General features: G+C 58.9%; 1 protein-coding gene across 1 annotated transcript in view; it reads left to right on the plus strand.

Annotated features, from left to right (window-relative positions):
- The window catches only part of NGEF (neuronal guanine nucleotide exchange factor), a 39,914-nt gene extending 24,571 nt beyond the window's left edge, over positions 1-15,343 (plus strand). Inside the window, exons 4-13 of the mRNA XM_060015915.1 lie at positions 1,754-1,914; positions 3,409-3,561; positions 4,837-4,966; positions 6,710-6,784; positions 8,912-9,001; positions 10,485-10,648; positions 11,122-11,277; positions 12,005-12,084; positions 12,833-12,937; positions 14,352-15,343. Of these exons, the coding sequence (XP_059871898.1) occupies positions 1,754-1,914; positions 3,409-3,561; positions 4,837-4,966; positions 6,710-6,784; positions 8,912-9,001; positions 10,485-10,648; positions 11,122-11,277; positions 12,005-12,084; positions 12,833-12,937; positions 14,352-14,542 (1,305 nt within the window). The 3' untranslated portion in view covers positions 14,543-15,343. The remainder of the gene's footprint in view (positions 1-1,753; positions 1,915-3,408; positions 3,562-4,836; positions 4,967-6,709; positions 6,785-8,911; positions 9,002-10,484; positions 10,649-11,121; positions 11,278-12,004; positions 12,085-12,832; positions 12,938-14,351) is intronic.
- The last annotated feature ends 306 nt before the right edge of the window (positions 15,344-15,649 follow it).

Here is a 15,649-nt window from a genome sequence, read left to right on the forward strand (position 1 = left end):
CAGCAGTAACTCTGGGGCATTGCTTAACCTCTGCATCCGTTTCCTTTTAGCGAAATGCGAACTTCTGTACGTCCTTCCTGGGGGACCAGTGAGGATGGAACGAGCAGGCGCCTTGTGTGTCTGGAACACATGCTGGTCCTCCCTCCCTCTTCCCTTCCCTGTCTCCCTTCCTTCCACCATCCTTCCTAGCCCCGGCAGCACTAGCTTTCGTGGCCAGAGCCTTGAGCCCTGCCTGGGTCAGGGTTCTGGTCAGTGGGAGGATGGAGGACCCCAAAGGGAGGTGAGATGTGGGGTGGTCGGGATGCTGGGAAGGGACCAGGGCCCCCTACACTCATCGCTGTCCCATCTCCCAGCGCTCCTCTGTCTGTCTGTGTTGTTTCCTGGGGCTGCAGTAAGAAATTAGCACAAACTGGGTGGTAATTTATTCTCCCCCAGTTGTAGAGGCCAGAAGCCTGAAATCAGCGTGTTGGCAGTTCTGCCTCTTTCCGCTTCCGGTGGCTCCCGTTCCTTAGCTTGAAGCAGCATCACTCCAGTCTCTTCCTGTGTCCTCACGTGGCCTTCTTCCCTGTGTGTCTGCCAGATCTCCCTCTGCATCTCTCCTGTAAGGACACCTGTCATTGGATTTAGACCCTCAATCCAGGATGGTCTCCTCACCTTGACATCCTTCACCTACATCCGCAAAGACCCTTTTGCCAAACAGGTTCACGTTCACAGGTGCTGGAGCTTGGCACGTGGACACAGCTCTGGGTGGGCGCACAATTCATCCCACTACACTGTCCCTTCTGGGCAGCCACCGTGGGCCCAGACCTGAACCCACCCTAAGCTGAGGAACAGCAGAGAGAGATGGGGGAGAGGAAGGTGAGGGTGGTCCCAGGGTGGTCTCAGGAAGGGTCATGGGTTTGCTTGAGAGTAAGGAAGGAGGGTGAACCAGCAACTACTGCCCTCGCTTCACAGATGACACGTAAGGGAACAGAGGTCCGGTGAGTTTGCTGTTTCATAGACTCAATAATCAGGTGATAAGCGTGATAGAGAATGAAGGCGCCTCCAGAAAGCTTATCAGGTTATGGATTTCTTTCTCTGTCTTCTTTCTCTTTCTTTTTTCAAAATGAAAATTGCTTTATCAATTACATTATAAAATAAGACCATGAAAGAAACAATATATGCTCATTCTTCAATTTTTAGACAGTTGAAAGGGTAAAAAGAAAAGAGTAAAAGTCACCCCCAAACTCCACCCCCTACTGACACCTGTGGTTGACATTATGGCCTGTTTCCTTCCGGACATTTTTCTGGGCGTGTAGAAGTGGGGTCCTTCTACTGCTGACTCTCTCACCCATTCCGCACCAGGAAACAGTCCTGAGTCACCCTCAGCAGCTGTCGGGAACCCAGCGGATGGCTGGCCCCTCGTGTTTGACCTTGTTCCGTACTCGGACACGAGGCTATCTCCGGCTTCACTCTCGTGAGCGGCGCAAGCGGTCTTGGCCACGGATGGCAGCGCCCTTGCCAACGCAGACCCCGACAGCAGTCTTCCTTCACTTTTAAAACCTTTGCATCTGGGGACTTTCCCTGGTGGTCCAGGGGTTAGGACTCGGTGCTTTCATTGCAGGGGCCACAGGTTTGATTCCTGGTCGGGGAACTAAGATCCCGCAAGCCGTGCATGGCAGCCAAAAAACTAAACTAAAATGAAACCTTTGCATCTGAGAGCGGGGGGGAGACGAGTCCTAGGTGCTGACCGCTGGCCCTCCTCACGTCCCAGGCCATGTTCGAGCTGGTGACTTCCGAGGCCTCCTACTACAAAAGCCTGAACCTGCTCGTGTCCCACTTCATGGAGAACGAGCGCCTGAAGAAGATCCTGCACCCGTCCGAGGCACACATCCTCTTCTCCAACGTGCTGGACGTCATGGCCGTCAGTGAGCGGTGAGCCTCCGCCCGGGTCCTCGTGGGGCCCCTTCCTGTCCCTCCTCCTCGCCTGGGGCACGTCCGGGGCTGGCGGCACTGCCTGTTACTCTGGCTTCTCTGCTTTTGTAGGTTTGGAATTTTCTGTAATAAGATGTAACTAAATACATAAACCCAAAGATCTCCCAGCAACGAGGCCCGTCGCGTCCCCCTGGACAGGACGGCTGCCTGCAGGTCCCCCCCCCGGCCACGCAGGTGCTCCGTGTGTCTCACACAATAAGGCACATCAGTGGCGGGTGTCACGACCTGGTCCGGGGGTGTCCATGTGAGCTGCTCTTTATCCTGACCTCACAAGGCCCTGGCTTGGTGTGTGCGGGGCCCGAGACCCTCTGAGGGCCAACGCGGAGCGCGGTCCTGGATTGACACTTTCTCTTCTCTGGTTGCGTGGTGTTAGCCAGGGTGTGTGGAGGTGGCGATTGGGACTGTACTTCTTTTGCCTAAAGAAGGATGGGATGAGCTTAAGTGGAGGAGGAATAGACATCTATTGACTGATTATTGCAAAGAAGAAATGAACTCCCGTCATTCCGTTAGGATAAAAGACCCATTTACCCTTTTCACTGTAGCCTGGGGAGGTTTGCAGCTAAAAGTGCAGAACTCAGCTTTTATGAGCTGGTCCGTCCCCGCCCGTTCAGATGTGAAGTAGCACGCGGGCAGCAGCAAACCCACACCCGTGTGTGGCTCTCCATGGACCCTCCTGAGTCGGTCCCCCTCCACATGGACACCCCACCTTTCCGTTTGCAGCCCCCAGATCCTCGTGGCAGCCCCCCACCTGGTAGGCTCAGGAAGGCGGGAGCTGACTGAGACCAGAGCAGCCTCGGAGACGCCTCGGTCTCTGCTGCTCACCCCCACTGGGGGAGGGGTGTCTATTTATTTTTGTATTTATTTATATTTTGTTATGGAAAATCCCAAGCATGCAGAAGTAGAGACACCAGTGTAGCAAGCCCACGCTTCAGCATTAGGTTCACCCACGGGATTGTTCTGAAGCAGATCACCATCGTCATCTCACTTCAACTGTAAACGCATCAGTGTGGACGTAAAAGATGAGGTCTCTCCCTTTTAAAAATGCTCCTAGGGCTTCCCTGGTGGTGCAGTGGTTGAGAGTCCACCTGCCGATGCAGGGGACACGGGTTCGTGCCCTGGCCCGGGAAGATCCCACATGCCGCGGAGCGGCTGGGCCCGTGAGCCATGGCCGCTGAGCCTGCGCGTCCGGAGCCTGTGCTCCGCAACGCGAGAGGCCACAGCAGTGAGAGGCCCGCGTACCGCAAAAAAAAAAAAAAAAAAAATGCTCCTAATGTCACTACCCACCTATAAAACTGAACAAGTAATTCCGTGATGTGACAGAACGTGCCCCCCTCGCTGGGACCTCCTCCTGTCGTGTTGGTTGGTTTGGTGGAGACATGTCCCGAGTCTCCGCAGCCAGCCAGCCACCCCTAACCCGGCCGCCGCCCGCTGCAGGTTTCTCTTGGAGCTGGAGCGCAGGATGGAGGAGAACATCGTCATCTCAGACGTGTGCGACATCGTGTACCTCTACGCCGCCGACCACTTCTCCGTCTACATCACCTACGTCAGCAACCAGACCTACCAGGAGAGGACCTACAAGCAGCTGCTGTGAGTATGGCTGGGCAGCGGGGCCATCACGCAGGCGTGGCCCCGGCGGCCCCCTCCTCTTGTGCTGACACTGAGCTGTGGTCCCTGGGTCTCTGCTTTCCCAGGACAGCATCCAACTCCGGCACGTTCTGGGGCTTTCGGTGTCACTAGGGAAATGTTGACCCCGGGACAGTCAGCCATGGCGCCCACCGGACCCGTGTCCAGATGGCCGTGCAGAGCTCTGTGAGTTTTAGAAAAGGGAGCTTGAGGCCAAGAGGACAACTCGAGGCCCAAGACGGCAGGAAAGTGGTTTGAACTAGAGACAAGGCAAGGATTGGGGGGAGGGAGTCTTTCTGGTGGTTCTCCAGCAAAGCCCTTGAATTTACTCATCTGCCCATTTTGTAAACTTTCTTGGGGTTTCCGTTGATGAGAGAGTTTTTTCATTAACTTGCGTCTTTTGAATTCTTCACGTCTGTGCCACGTTTCAACCAGTTTAACCAGTGCTGTGTTCTTAGCACACTCGTGGGCACCAAAGGACTCTAAGTAGTGACCTCTGGACGTTATGCTCCGTTGGGTCTTTCTATCAAGCCGTGTAGTTCACTGGGGATGTTTTAAAGTTTGAGTATTCAGGGGTTTGGGTGTTTTACATTTGGGGTTTGAAACTGGGATTTGAGGGAATCGGGATGCCAGTTTTGAGGACGAACGTTGAGAAGACAATCACGCAGGAGAATAGGATTCTAGATGTTGCAGTGCCCAGGGGTCCACTGGTGTGGCCCGTGAGAGCAGACTCCCTGGGCCTGAGCGCCGTGTCCCTAATGACGGGCAGTCCAGGGCCCGCGTCTGATCTCCAGCAGTGGTTCCCACTGCCCAGCCCGTCTGCAGACGAGACATCCCCACCTGGCAGGAGTAGCACAGGTTCTCCCTGCAGCCGTCTCCAGCCTGCTGCCTGCTCCTGTCATTACGTGGGTTTACCTTGCCACCGTTTCCTGCTGGGTAAATCATCGAATTCTGCATCTGATTCATAGCCTTGGCCACGCAAGGAATTCTTGCCCTCCCACACACAGCATATTTTGCTAAGACTTCATGGGCCTGGCGTGTGAAGTCACTATTGTTATTTGACTTGTACACAAACAGTTTATTTTCCATTAAAAAAAAAAGAGAGAGGAGAGAAGAAATCGACGCGTTTTCTGTGCTTGTGGGCTGTCTGGTTCTTAGGGGGTCTGAGGACGGGGAAGAACCCCCTCCAATTTGCGCCTCCCACGAGCCAGAGACCTACTCTCTTGTCTGTGTCCCCAGCCAGGAGAAGGCAGCCTTTCGGGAGCTGATCACGCAGCTGGAGCTGGACCCCAAGTGCAGGGGGCTGCCCCTCTCCTCCTTCCTCATCCTGCCTTTCCAGAGGATCACGCGCCTCAAGCTTTTGGTCCAGGTACCAGCCTCTCTCCCCTGACACACACTTCTCCTGCTGCGGGCTGTTGGCTTTGGTCATTCTAGGCTGGCTTTCTGTTTCCAGAAGTCCATTTGTTCCACAAATCCTAATTAAGCTCCTACTGTGTGCCAGGCAGTGGGAGACTCAGCCCCTGCTTCCGCAGAGCCACATTCTGGGGGAGGGTGGGGAGACACACACACACACACACACACACACACACACACACACAACCAGGAAGTGGTCATGGCTGAGGACAGTGAAACAGAGTGACATGATGGTGGTGACTGCCTGCCCACTGCCAGTTGGGGGATCAGGAAAGACTCGGATGAGTGACATTTAAGCTAAGACTTGGCCGACAGGGAGGAGCCATTCATCTGACAGGGAGCTGCTTATGCAAAGGCCCTGGGGCAGCAAGGTACACAGACGGGGCGGCCAGCGGTGAGCTGGGGGAACATGATGGGAATGGGTGTGCAGATGTGGGCAGAGGCTGAACAGGGGCCTAAGGAGCCGGGTAAGACATTGGGTTCTATCCGCAGTGTGATGGGGAGTCATTCCATCTAGTTGACGCTGGTAAGAGCTCAAAGCAGCTGCCGTGTGGAGGGTATCAGGCAGGAGGGCAAGAGTGGAAATGGGACTGAGGTTCAGAGGCAGCGCGTCCGAGGGGTGAATGTAGGCGGGGTGCTCCCGGTACACCCGCCAGTTACCGCAGGAGGTAGGGAGGGGCCCACCAGAGAGGAGGCCAGCGTGGAGGGCTTGTGCCCAGGCTGAAGAAGCCACACCACCCTCTGCCTGAGGCCAGGAGCAGGACCTGGTCAGATGGGGTTTTATCCCAATGAGAAAAGGTGGAGCCTGAGCCATCCTGTTCACTGGGAGATGGATTTGGGAGTCGGGGGATGATTACAGGAAGGGTTGGTGACCCCATGTTGGTGGGGGGGAGGGTAAGGAGGCATCGGAGCTGACTGCGTGTGTCTGGCTTGGCTGGCAGGCAGAGGCGGGGCAGGTGACCGCACAGGGGAGGCTGGGGGCCTGCAGCTGAGGGTCATCCAGAGGTGGGAGGGATCTGGGTCTGGTCTGGAGCTCAGACCAGCATCCATGGGGCAGCTGGGGGGGAGGTGAGCTGTGCTCAGACGCACCCAAACCTCTTCATGGAATGAGAGCAGATCAGAAATATGGGCACGGGGAGAACTGTGAGGCAGAAACCAATGCAAACATTGTAATTTATAGGCGAAGCGCAAGGAAATCCAACTACTGGATTTTATCAATAAGACCAGACTTAACGAAGCCTCAGGGTCGTTGCTCCTTGGCTTCAAACGGCAGTCCCACTGATGCTGCTGCAGACATCGAGCTCACCTCGGGGACAGCCAGCCCTGAGCGACCCTTCCCTCACTGTCGGGCCTCGCCCGCCCCCTTCCCACCGCACTTGGTTGCCTCCTTTGCTTCGGTCTTCACTGTAAGGAGACTGGGGCTCGGGTTTGGCCCTCGTAGTTGGTCCTCGTGCCCACCTTGACTCGTGGTTATCATCTTAGAGCCGAGCGAGGCTTGTGGGCGATGCTCGGCCCTCGGCTGGTGGAAGGTTCTCCCGCCCTCAGTCCGTAACTGGTGGGGCTCTTTGCTCCGGGATGTTGCAGCAACATGAGGCTGTTTGGACCAGTGCGGCAGGGAGGCTGCCACTGCCAAAGCGGGCGGAGAGGGGAGGAATGGCTGTACGTGCGGAAACTAAATGCAGACTTTGCCTGTGCTCAGAACATCCTGAAGAGGGTGGAAGAGAGGTCTGAGCGGGAAGGCACTGCCTTGGGTGCGCACAAGGAACTGGAGCTGGTGAGTTGTGCTTTCCTCTTTCCACATTTCCCGGTCAGCTGTCTTCCTCCTCTAGGCCCACCTTCCTGTCCTGCCCCCTCCTGTGCCCGTGCGTCTCTGGAAGATGCAAATTCATTTTAGTAGTTGGCAATCCAGAGAGGTCACTGGGTCCAAAGAATAAGTCGGGTGGGCTTGCTTCTCACCCCAGGCTGCTGACGTGCGGGGTGGACCAGGCCGGCCGGGCACTTGACCTGCAGACACGTTCATGGACCCTCCCGCCAGCCCCCGCTCTGTGGCCACCCACAGGCCCAGGCGCTCCCCTCCGCAGCCCTCGGAGGCCCCACGCTTGTACTGACCTGTTTCCAGTGTCAAAAGCCATGGCTCTTGCCTCCCTTGCCGCGCTCTGAGGCCGGCTCTGGCCCTTCTTGGGCCCTGATGCAGCTCTGCCCTGTGCGCCTCTCCCGCCCCCCGATCCCGCCTCTCCCGGCCCTCGAGCTGCACCTCCTATCCCCGCGAGAGGACTGCCCGGCCCTGCCAAGCCTGGGCTTTTCCTGCCCAGGAGTGGAGAAAGCATCTCCTCTCCTGATCCTCCGAGAGAAGAGGATCCTCCTGGAAGCTGCCGGCAGAGCAGGGGCCGTGCGGGAGGGGTCAGTGAATGTGTCTGTTCCCACGTATTTGTCTGAAAGCAGCGCTGTCCCGTGTATTTGGCTCCAGTGTGTCCGCTGGAGCTGCGAGCCCACTCCTGGCAGCCGTGCAGGGCCCACTCTGTCACGCTGGTGACCCTGAAATGGACGAGAGCCTGGTGTTGGGAAGTCCCTTCCACTTAGTGTACCAGTGGCAGCAGCTTAGTAAAAGGACTATAGCCCCAGGTGGTGGTTCTAAGCCACATGGAGCCACACGGAGCCATGAGGACTTTGTAGCTTAATGCAGTCTTTTCCCCGCAGGGGCCTCTCCTCGCATCCCTCAGTCAGGCCAGTTGGCCTCCAAGATCCTTCTGGCGATTATACCCTTTGGATCCTGGGAAACACAGCTGGGGAAAGGCTGGAGCCTCGAGCAGGCTGGTCAGGGAGGGTCAGGGACCTGCCAGCCAGGCTGCATCTCTCGGGACCCTCTGCCCACCCCTGGAACGCACACACCTGATCAGGTGGGGGCTTCATTGCGGCCCCCACCAGGCAGCTGGCCACACTGGGCCCCAAGGGGTCTCGGGGCACTGGCAAGTGTCTTCTGTTTTCAAGTGCTTTTCTGCTTTCATCTCCTTTTCACTTTCCAGGTATACACTTGCTTCTCATTATTTACCTTTTTTAATAAACGTGGGCTTTTTCCCTTAATTTATAAAAATGATGCTGAATACAAACAAGTCCACAAACTGTTCGTAGGCAGAAAGAAGACGGTAAAGGTGAGCAGTTCTCCCGCACCCCACTGCCGGCACGCTGGTGCCGGCCCCTCCAGGCCCTTTCCAGACAGACGCCTGCGCACACCACTGTATTCTTTGCAGGTGGGCTTGTGCCTTACGGGTTGGCTTTTCCCTCCATTTTAGCGCCTGTAAAATTATTGCACTTCTTCGTGGTTTCAGAGTACAGGGTTCTGTGCATTCATGAGCGCTAATCAACCCCTGTGGATGGACGTTTAGGTTGAGGACAGTTTTTCTTGCTCTGAACGCCACTGCAGGGGACATCCCGGTACGCACGTCTTTGGGCTCGTTCCTAAACGCTGCGCGCCTGCTGGGTGCCGGCCCCTGTTCTGGATCCTGTGCAGATATCATCTCTCGGAATGAGTCCCCAGAAGTCCCAGAAAATGTGGTTTCATTCGGCCCCTTGGTACCTGGGTTGCCTCCCAGGAAGGTGGGGGGACTCTGTGCTCCCCCCACAGTGTGTGACGGAACCTGATCCCCAGACCTGGGACATTTCCAGTCTGACGGATGAGAAGGGACGTCTTCTGGTCGAAATTTGCTCTCTTAGGTGACATGAGGGGTCGGCATCGATTTATGTGTTCTCTGGAGTTCACGTCCCAGCAAAGACAAGGCCCTGATTTTCTACACTGGAACTGAGACCCAGTTGAGACTGACCAGCTGTGGCCTGAGTGGGCCGAAGGAAGTGGTCAGAGACAGCTGGCTGTGGGTGGCCTGATGTGTCCTCCTTCTCGTCCCAGGTGGTGAAAGCATGCAACGAGGGCGTCAGGAAGATGAGCCGCACGGAGCAAATGATTAGCATTCAGAAGAAGATGGAGTTTAAGATCAAGGTGAGCCCACGCCCAGCCACGTGTCCCACCCCAGCCCGGCTGTCCTGGAGCACTGGGCACTGGCCGGGCTCGCTCAATGGCTGCCCTTGGGTCTCAGCACAGCAGCACCTCCACCGAGGCCTTCCCTGACCCCTTAGCTGAAGGCCCCACCTGCCCCCAGTCACCGGGCCGTCACATTGGCCTAGACCAGGGGTCCCCAACCCCCAGGCCGCGGACCGGTAACGGTCTGCAGTCTGTTAGGAACCGGGCAGCACAGCAGGAGGTGAGCGGTGTGTGAGCGAGCGAAGCTTCATCTGTATTTACAGCCGCTCCCCATCACCCCCCATCGCTCCCCATCGCTCCCCATCTCTCCCCATGGGTCCCCATCGCCCGCATCTCTCCCCATGGGTCCCCATCGCCCGCATCGCTCCCCATGGGTCCCCATCGCTCCCCTTCGCCCCCCATCGACCCCCATGGGTCCCCATCGCCCCCCATGGCTCCCCATCACCCCCCATCGCCCCCCATGTCTCCCCATCGCCCCCCATCGCTCGCACTACCGTCTGAACTATCCCCCCATCCCCCACCCCCGTCTGTGTAAAAGTTGTCTTCCACAGAACCAGCCCCTGGTGCCAAAACGGTTGGGGACCGCTGGCCTAGACTCTCTCCTACAGGGAGTCAGGAGCTGCCTGCTCTCACTTACTGGCTGTGTGACCTTGTACAGTCAGCTCACATGAAGAGTATGACATGGACTGCTCCAGGGATTCTTAAATGTGGGCGATTCGAAAATTCGACAGAAGTTACCGACCTTTCCCCCAACTTTGTGTAAAGCTTCAGGCATTAGTGACCCTAAGGGCCCTGAGGGCTTGGGTTTCTGGGGTTCTGGGCACATGAGCACACGGTACCTACCGAGGGTCCCTGAGGTCATGCTAGGTTTGGGAGCTGAGCCCCAGCTGAGGACGCAGACCTCCGGGCCTCCCACGTAGCTCCACCTGTGGGCCGCGTGCTGGGTGCTGGGTGCTGGGTGCCCGCCCTGGAGCCACAGTGTGGAGACCGGCCGGCCCAGTCTCCTCACCCTGTGGGACCCAGTTCTCCCCTCTCTCCTGTGAACTTGGCCTCTCCTCTGATCCTGCATCACACAGTAGTAGGAGAATGACACACACACACAGGCACCCACATGTACACACTCACACGTGAGTACAGACACCTACAGGACACGTGGACACACTTAGACGTGAGCACACATACGTAAAAGCACACGCAGATACACAGACAACAGACAGACACACATGCCCACTCAGGCACACGTGCGCACGCACACATACACGCCCTTCCGTGTTTGCCCAGCACCCGTCCGTCCCTCCCACCAGCGCCACGCGTGTCCTGGGCCCAGTGCGGGCCTCACACACCATTGCTCGCGGTCATCACTCCAGTCAGAGCACGAGGGGAGCCTGGGGCGGGGGGCGCGGGGGGCACAGCCCTTCTGATGCCGTCCCCCCTCATGCAGTCGGTGCCCATCATCTCCCACTCCCGCTGGCTGCTGAAGCAGGGTGAGCTGCAGCAGATGTCAGGCCCCAAGACATCCCGGACCCTGCGGACCAAGAAGCTCTTCCGGGAAATTTACCTCTTCCTCTTCAACGACCTGCTGGTGATCTGCCGGCAGATTCCGGGGTGAGCGGCAGGCAGGAGGGATGGGGAGTCACCACGGCCTGGGGGCGGCGGGCGTGGTGCTGGGATGTTGCCCAGGCCCTGGATCCGCTTTGAAGGCCTGCTCCGTTCTGGTCCAGCCTTGGGCCTTCGGGCAGGTGTATTTCAACGCCCTGAGCTTCCGTTTCCCCTCCGTCTAGCGGGGGCTGTACCCCTAAGGACGTGGAGAGTCCAGCTCAGTGCCTGACGCCTGGGGAGGGCTCGGCCGAGCGGCCCCTGCCGTGTCATGGGTGCCGACCCCTCGTCCGCCGTCCACACTGTGGAGGGCGGGGGCTGGGGGTGAGGGGGACAGGCGGTCAGGTGGGGGGCTTCCAGAAGGAGGTGAGGAGTGGCAGCAGAGGGGCCGGCCTTGCTGGCCAGGGTAGAGCGTTTCCTGGAAATCCGAGCCGCCGCCTCCTCGGGACTGACGTGCCTCTGCTGCCACCCTCGGTCCCCAGAGACAAGTACCAGGTTTTTGACTCCGCCCCGCGGGGCCTGCTGCGAGTGGAGGAGCTGGAGGACCAGGGCCAGACGCTGGCCAACGTCTTCATCCTGCGACTGCTCGAGAATGCGGATGACCGGGAGGCCACCTACATGCTGAAGGCGTCCTCTCAGTGAGTGCCCAGCGCCGCCGTCGCCTGCCCGGGGGGAGCGAGGCTCCAGGCCGCCCTGTTCCTGTCCTTCCTCCCCCCAGGCTCTGCCGGGAGGGTTTCTGTGCAGTGTTAGCGTCAGGGTGCGGGGCGAGCACGTTGCTGGGGATGTGTGTGTGTGTGTGTGTGTGTGTGTGTTCATGTTCCCTTGGGCGTCAGACTCTGGGCGGGCCCCTCTGTTCTGATGAGTTGTTGTAGAGCCCTTGGGCCCGACCGACCAGCGAACCACTGTCAAGGTGGCCTCAGGCCCACCTGCACCTCTGAGCTGCCAGGCCAGCCGCCCTGCAGCCCCTGTGCGGTGCCCAGCAACCCCCAGCCCAGGACTCACAGGTGTCGCCCTGCACATTGCGGTCCAGTTCTGACTGCCTGGGGCAGGGGTGGCGTCAGCCTCTCCCAATTCCACGGAACATGGCTCAGGGCAGCTGGCAGCTGAGGGCTCGCCTCTGGGTTAACTTTGGGGTGTCGTGGGCTCACCCTCACCCACTGACTTTAAAGATGTACCAGGGAGGTTCTATAGCGCTCCGCCCCAGTCCCGCCACTGGATTCCCGGCCCCGTCCACGCCGTCCTGCCGCTGCTCTGTGCCGGGCCCGGGACCCAGTGGCCAGCTTGCTGGATGCCTGGTGCAGCGGTTCCCCTCACATGGGGTCCGTTGCTCTGCGGTTGGGGCATTTGTCCTCCTCCCTGTCCCAGGAGCGAGATGAAGCGTTGGATGACCTCGCTGGCCCCCAACCGAAGAACCAAGTTTGTTTCCTTCACGTCCCGGCTGCTGGGTAGGTGGCCCACTGGGGAGGGGGCACCCGCCGGGTGGGGCAGGGGAGGGTCCAGGGAGCCTCGTGGCGGCCCTGCCTGTCACAGCTGCGTCAGCCTCAGGGGCCTCTGCACTCCGCCTGAAGGGCCTGCGGGGCCGCTGGAAAGACTGCTTCGCCTGCCCGGGGGTCCCTAGCACCCCAGTGCAAGCTTAGTACCCCGCGGAGGACACGGGTGTGCCTGAGCTTTGCAAACGTTTTGATGGTTAATGAAGAAATAAAAGCCACTGGGTCATAAGTGACAGATGCCACAAGGAAACCAAGAGGAATTCGGGCCCACAAGGCAAACGCCAGTGTTCTCTGGGGTGGCCAGTTGTCTGAAAACCTTACAGAATATAAAAGGGCACAAGTCCAGCTGCCTGATAGAGACGCTGCCATCCTGACCGAGCTCACCGAGTCCTGACTGTCCCCAAACTGCTCCCAGGGCCCAGCCCAGGACCAAGCAGCTCCTTCTGAAGTCTCAATAAGAGCCCCTCAAGCCTGTTCATCCCTGTATCCACATACTTTTGTTCGGAACTCCTGGTGCTTTAACGGCCTTTTCTTTGGAGCCACACACCCCTCCCTCGAATGAGCCCTCTTTCAGTTGCTGTGGGAGTTTGCGTTGTCTCTTGGACAGGCAGCGTGCCCCTGCTAACTGCTGAGGCAGAAGTGGGGGGCCAGGGCGGGTGCCGTGGTGATGAGGACACGCCGCTCCCCTCTCTCCTCCCTTCAGACTGCCCCCAGGTCCAGTGTGTGCACCCGTACATGGCCCAGCAGCCGGACGAGCTGACACTGGATCTGGCCGACATCCTGAACATCCTGGACAAGACAGAGGATGGTGAGGCCCGGGGGCTGGGTGCCTCTCGCACTCGAGGCTCCCTGCCCGCCCCTCCTGGGGTCTGCCCCAGCCTGAGGGATGCAGTGGAGAAGCAGACAGAAGAGCCGGCTGAGAGCAGGCAGAGCCCAGGGCCGTGCTGCCTGTCTGCTCCCGTAGACCATTCTGCCCCTCATGGCTTCCGCTGGCCTTTTCTCAGCAAAGAGCAGGCATCTCTCCCAGTGCCTCCGCTCTCCTTCCCCGGAGCTGTGAGGTCCGCCTTCCCCCACTTAGCATGAGGCCCAGCTGAGTGCCTGGCTCTATGTCCCTTCCCCTCATCCGGCCCTGGCATCAGCCCCCATCACAGTGGGAGGGGTGATGGCCAGGAGCACCCTGACCCTGACCCTGTATTTGCAACAAGCTTCCAGATGAGCCTGTGACCACCAGGCTTGTAGCCCCACATGGGCCAGAGAGCCGCCCGCCGGGGCTTCCGCCCACTCCTGCTGTTGGCATCAGTGCCAGAGTTTCACTCCCCTCCCCTGAAAAATTGATCCCTTATTTCTACATCAATTGTTCCTAACCTAAATCCCCCAAAATACACAAAGCATCTCCACCCAACCCCATTTCCTCCTCTTTTTCAAGACCCTGGCTGGAAAGTCTCAGGCTGGTGACCTCCAGAGGAGGCCATTTCCACCCTTCCCAAATCCTAGGGGCTCACCCAGCATTGAGAGAACAGTGGTTCCTGCCCTCCCCCTCCCCCTGCAAAATATAAACAGCCTGACACCCCTCCCACATGGCCTGCAGAAGGCGTGCCCCTGGCCCTCGGGCCCCAGGTCTTAGCCCTGCCCCAGGACCTGCCAGCAGGACCTGCGGTTCGGGTCCCAGGCCCCCAGCAGAGACACTGTGATAACGGGGGGTGGGGGGTAGAGAGCTAGGGCACTCGGCCAGTTCGTGACAGCCACCCTCGGCTGACCACCCAGCTCCCGGGAGGCTGAGGCTCAGGGAGGGGCTGCCCAACCAGAGGGTGACGGTAGCATTCACGGCCAGGGAACCACGCGGTCAGCTACTACCCCACCGGCTCCTCAATGCCTCCTGCTTTTGGGGGTGGCCCCTGGGGTCTCCTGGCCTCACTTGGGGCAGCCTAGGATGGTTTGAGAGCTTGGGAATGGGTTCCAAAGTCAATACATCCGGGACACACAGTGGTTCTGCCCCCGCCCTGTGCACACACCACGCCCCCTGGGAGGGCAGCACGCGCCCAGCTCACGGGGATTAACCAGGTCTGGGCATTTCCAGCAATGCGTCTGAGGGCAGGGGACCTCTGGAAAGGCCGGCTGGACCCCTGCGTCTCCCTTTCCTCTGCTCCCCACACAGGACAGGGCGAGGCCCAGCCTGCGCCACTTGGAGAGCTTCTGACCCTCCCCTTCCCCTCCCTACGCAGGGTGGATCTTTGGCGAGCGTCTGCATGACCAGGAGAGAGGCTGGTTCCCCAGCAGCATGACTGAGGAGATCTTGAATCCGAAGATTCGGTCCCAGAACCTCAAGGAGTGTTTCCGTGTCCACAAGATGGATGACCCTCAGCGCAGCCAGAATAAGGACCGCAGGAAGCTGGGCAGCCGAAATCGGCAGTGACCCCTGACCCTGGCCTGGCCAAGGGATGTGGGTGGGCGGGAGCAGGTCGTGGCGGGCAGCCCCCAGCGGACAGCAGAGGGGCTCAGCGGGAAGGGCGGACGCTGCCGCAGGCAGCAGGGTGTGACCCGGGGTGCCTTGGCAGGAGTCGCCCCCACCCCTCACCCCTGCTACGTGGTTAGTGCTCATGTGTCTTGGCCCCTTGCTCACAAACTGCAGAAAAGGGGCCCACGTCTCTCCTCTGCTGCATTTGTAAACGAAAAAGTGTATTTTAAACAGTGTTACACCACCTCTTCTTCTTGTCTCTTGGGAGGGGCAGACAGAGGACGGGCATGCTCCAGGGCCCTTCCCAGGCACTGAGAGGCCCCAGACCCAGGGTGTCCCTGGCCAAGGGCAGGTGCAAAGGTGACAATGTTATGACCCCTGCACGTGTCCTCTCCCCTGGAAGCTGATAGAATTGGCCAGGTGCACAGATGGACCACCCTTGCCTGATGAACTTGACGAGTGTCCTTTGGTCTCCGACTCAAAGGACTGAGAGCCCAACCGCCTCTGTCCACCTCCGCCCCAAGCCTCTGCCAGTCTCTGGCTGCACGGCCAGGCCTGCCTCACGGCCACCAGAGCTTGGCTGAGGGCCCACGCCGCCTTTGGCTCCCTGATGGGCTGGATGTAACTCGCATCTTCTGGCCCCTTGCGGAGCCCAGGTGTTATAAAGAAATGGTCACTGCATCCTGTATGGGTTATGGTTCCAAGAAAAGCAAATGGCATTTCTGGCTGCATTAAAAGAAGCATCATGTATAAAATAAAAGAGGAAGGTCTACTTTTTATTACCCCTGTGCGCACAAGAATGAGGTGTTTCGGTCTGGCAGGGAGAGAAGAGCCCCCTTCAAGCCCAGTGGAGGAGGTGTGTCCCAGGGAAAGGGCTAAGGAGGCTTCCGGTGGAGGAAGAAACAGCCGGGGGTGGGGCCTCAGGACGGGAGTGGCTTTGGACCTCTGCTTGTGGAGGGACTCCAGAAACCGGATAAGCTGTTTGAGGCAGTGGGGGACACCCTTCTGCAGGTTGAGAAGGCAGGTTTGAACACTGTGGGACAGAGATGTCAGTGGGTGGTGGTC

The sequence above is a fragment of the Delphinus delphis genome, chromosome 7 (assembly GCF_949987515.2).
Source record: "Delphinus delphis chromosome 7, mDelDel1.2, whole genome shotgun sequence".
NCBI lineage: Eukaryota > Metazoa > Chordata > Mammalia > Artiodactyla > Delphinidae > Delphinus > Delphinus delphis.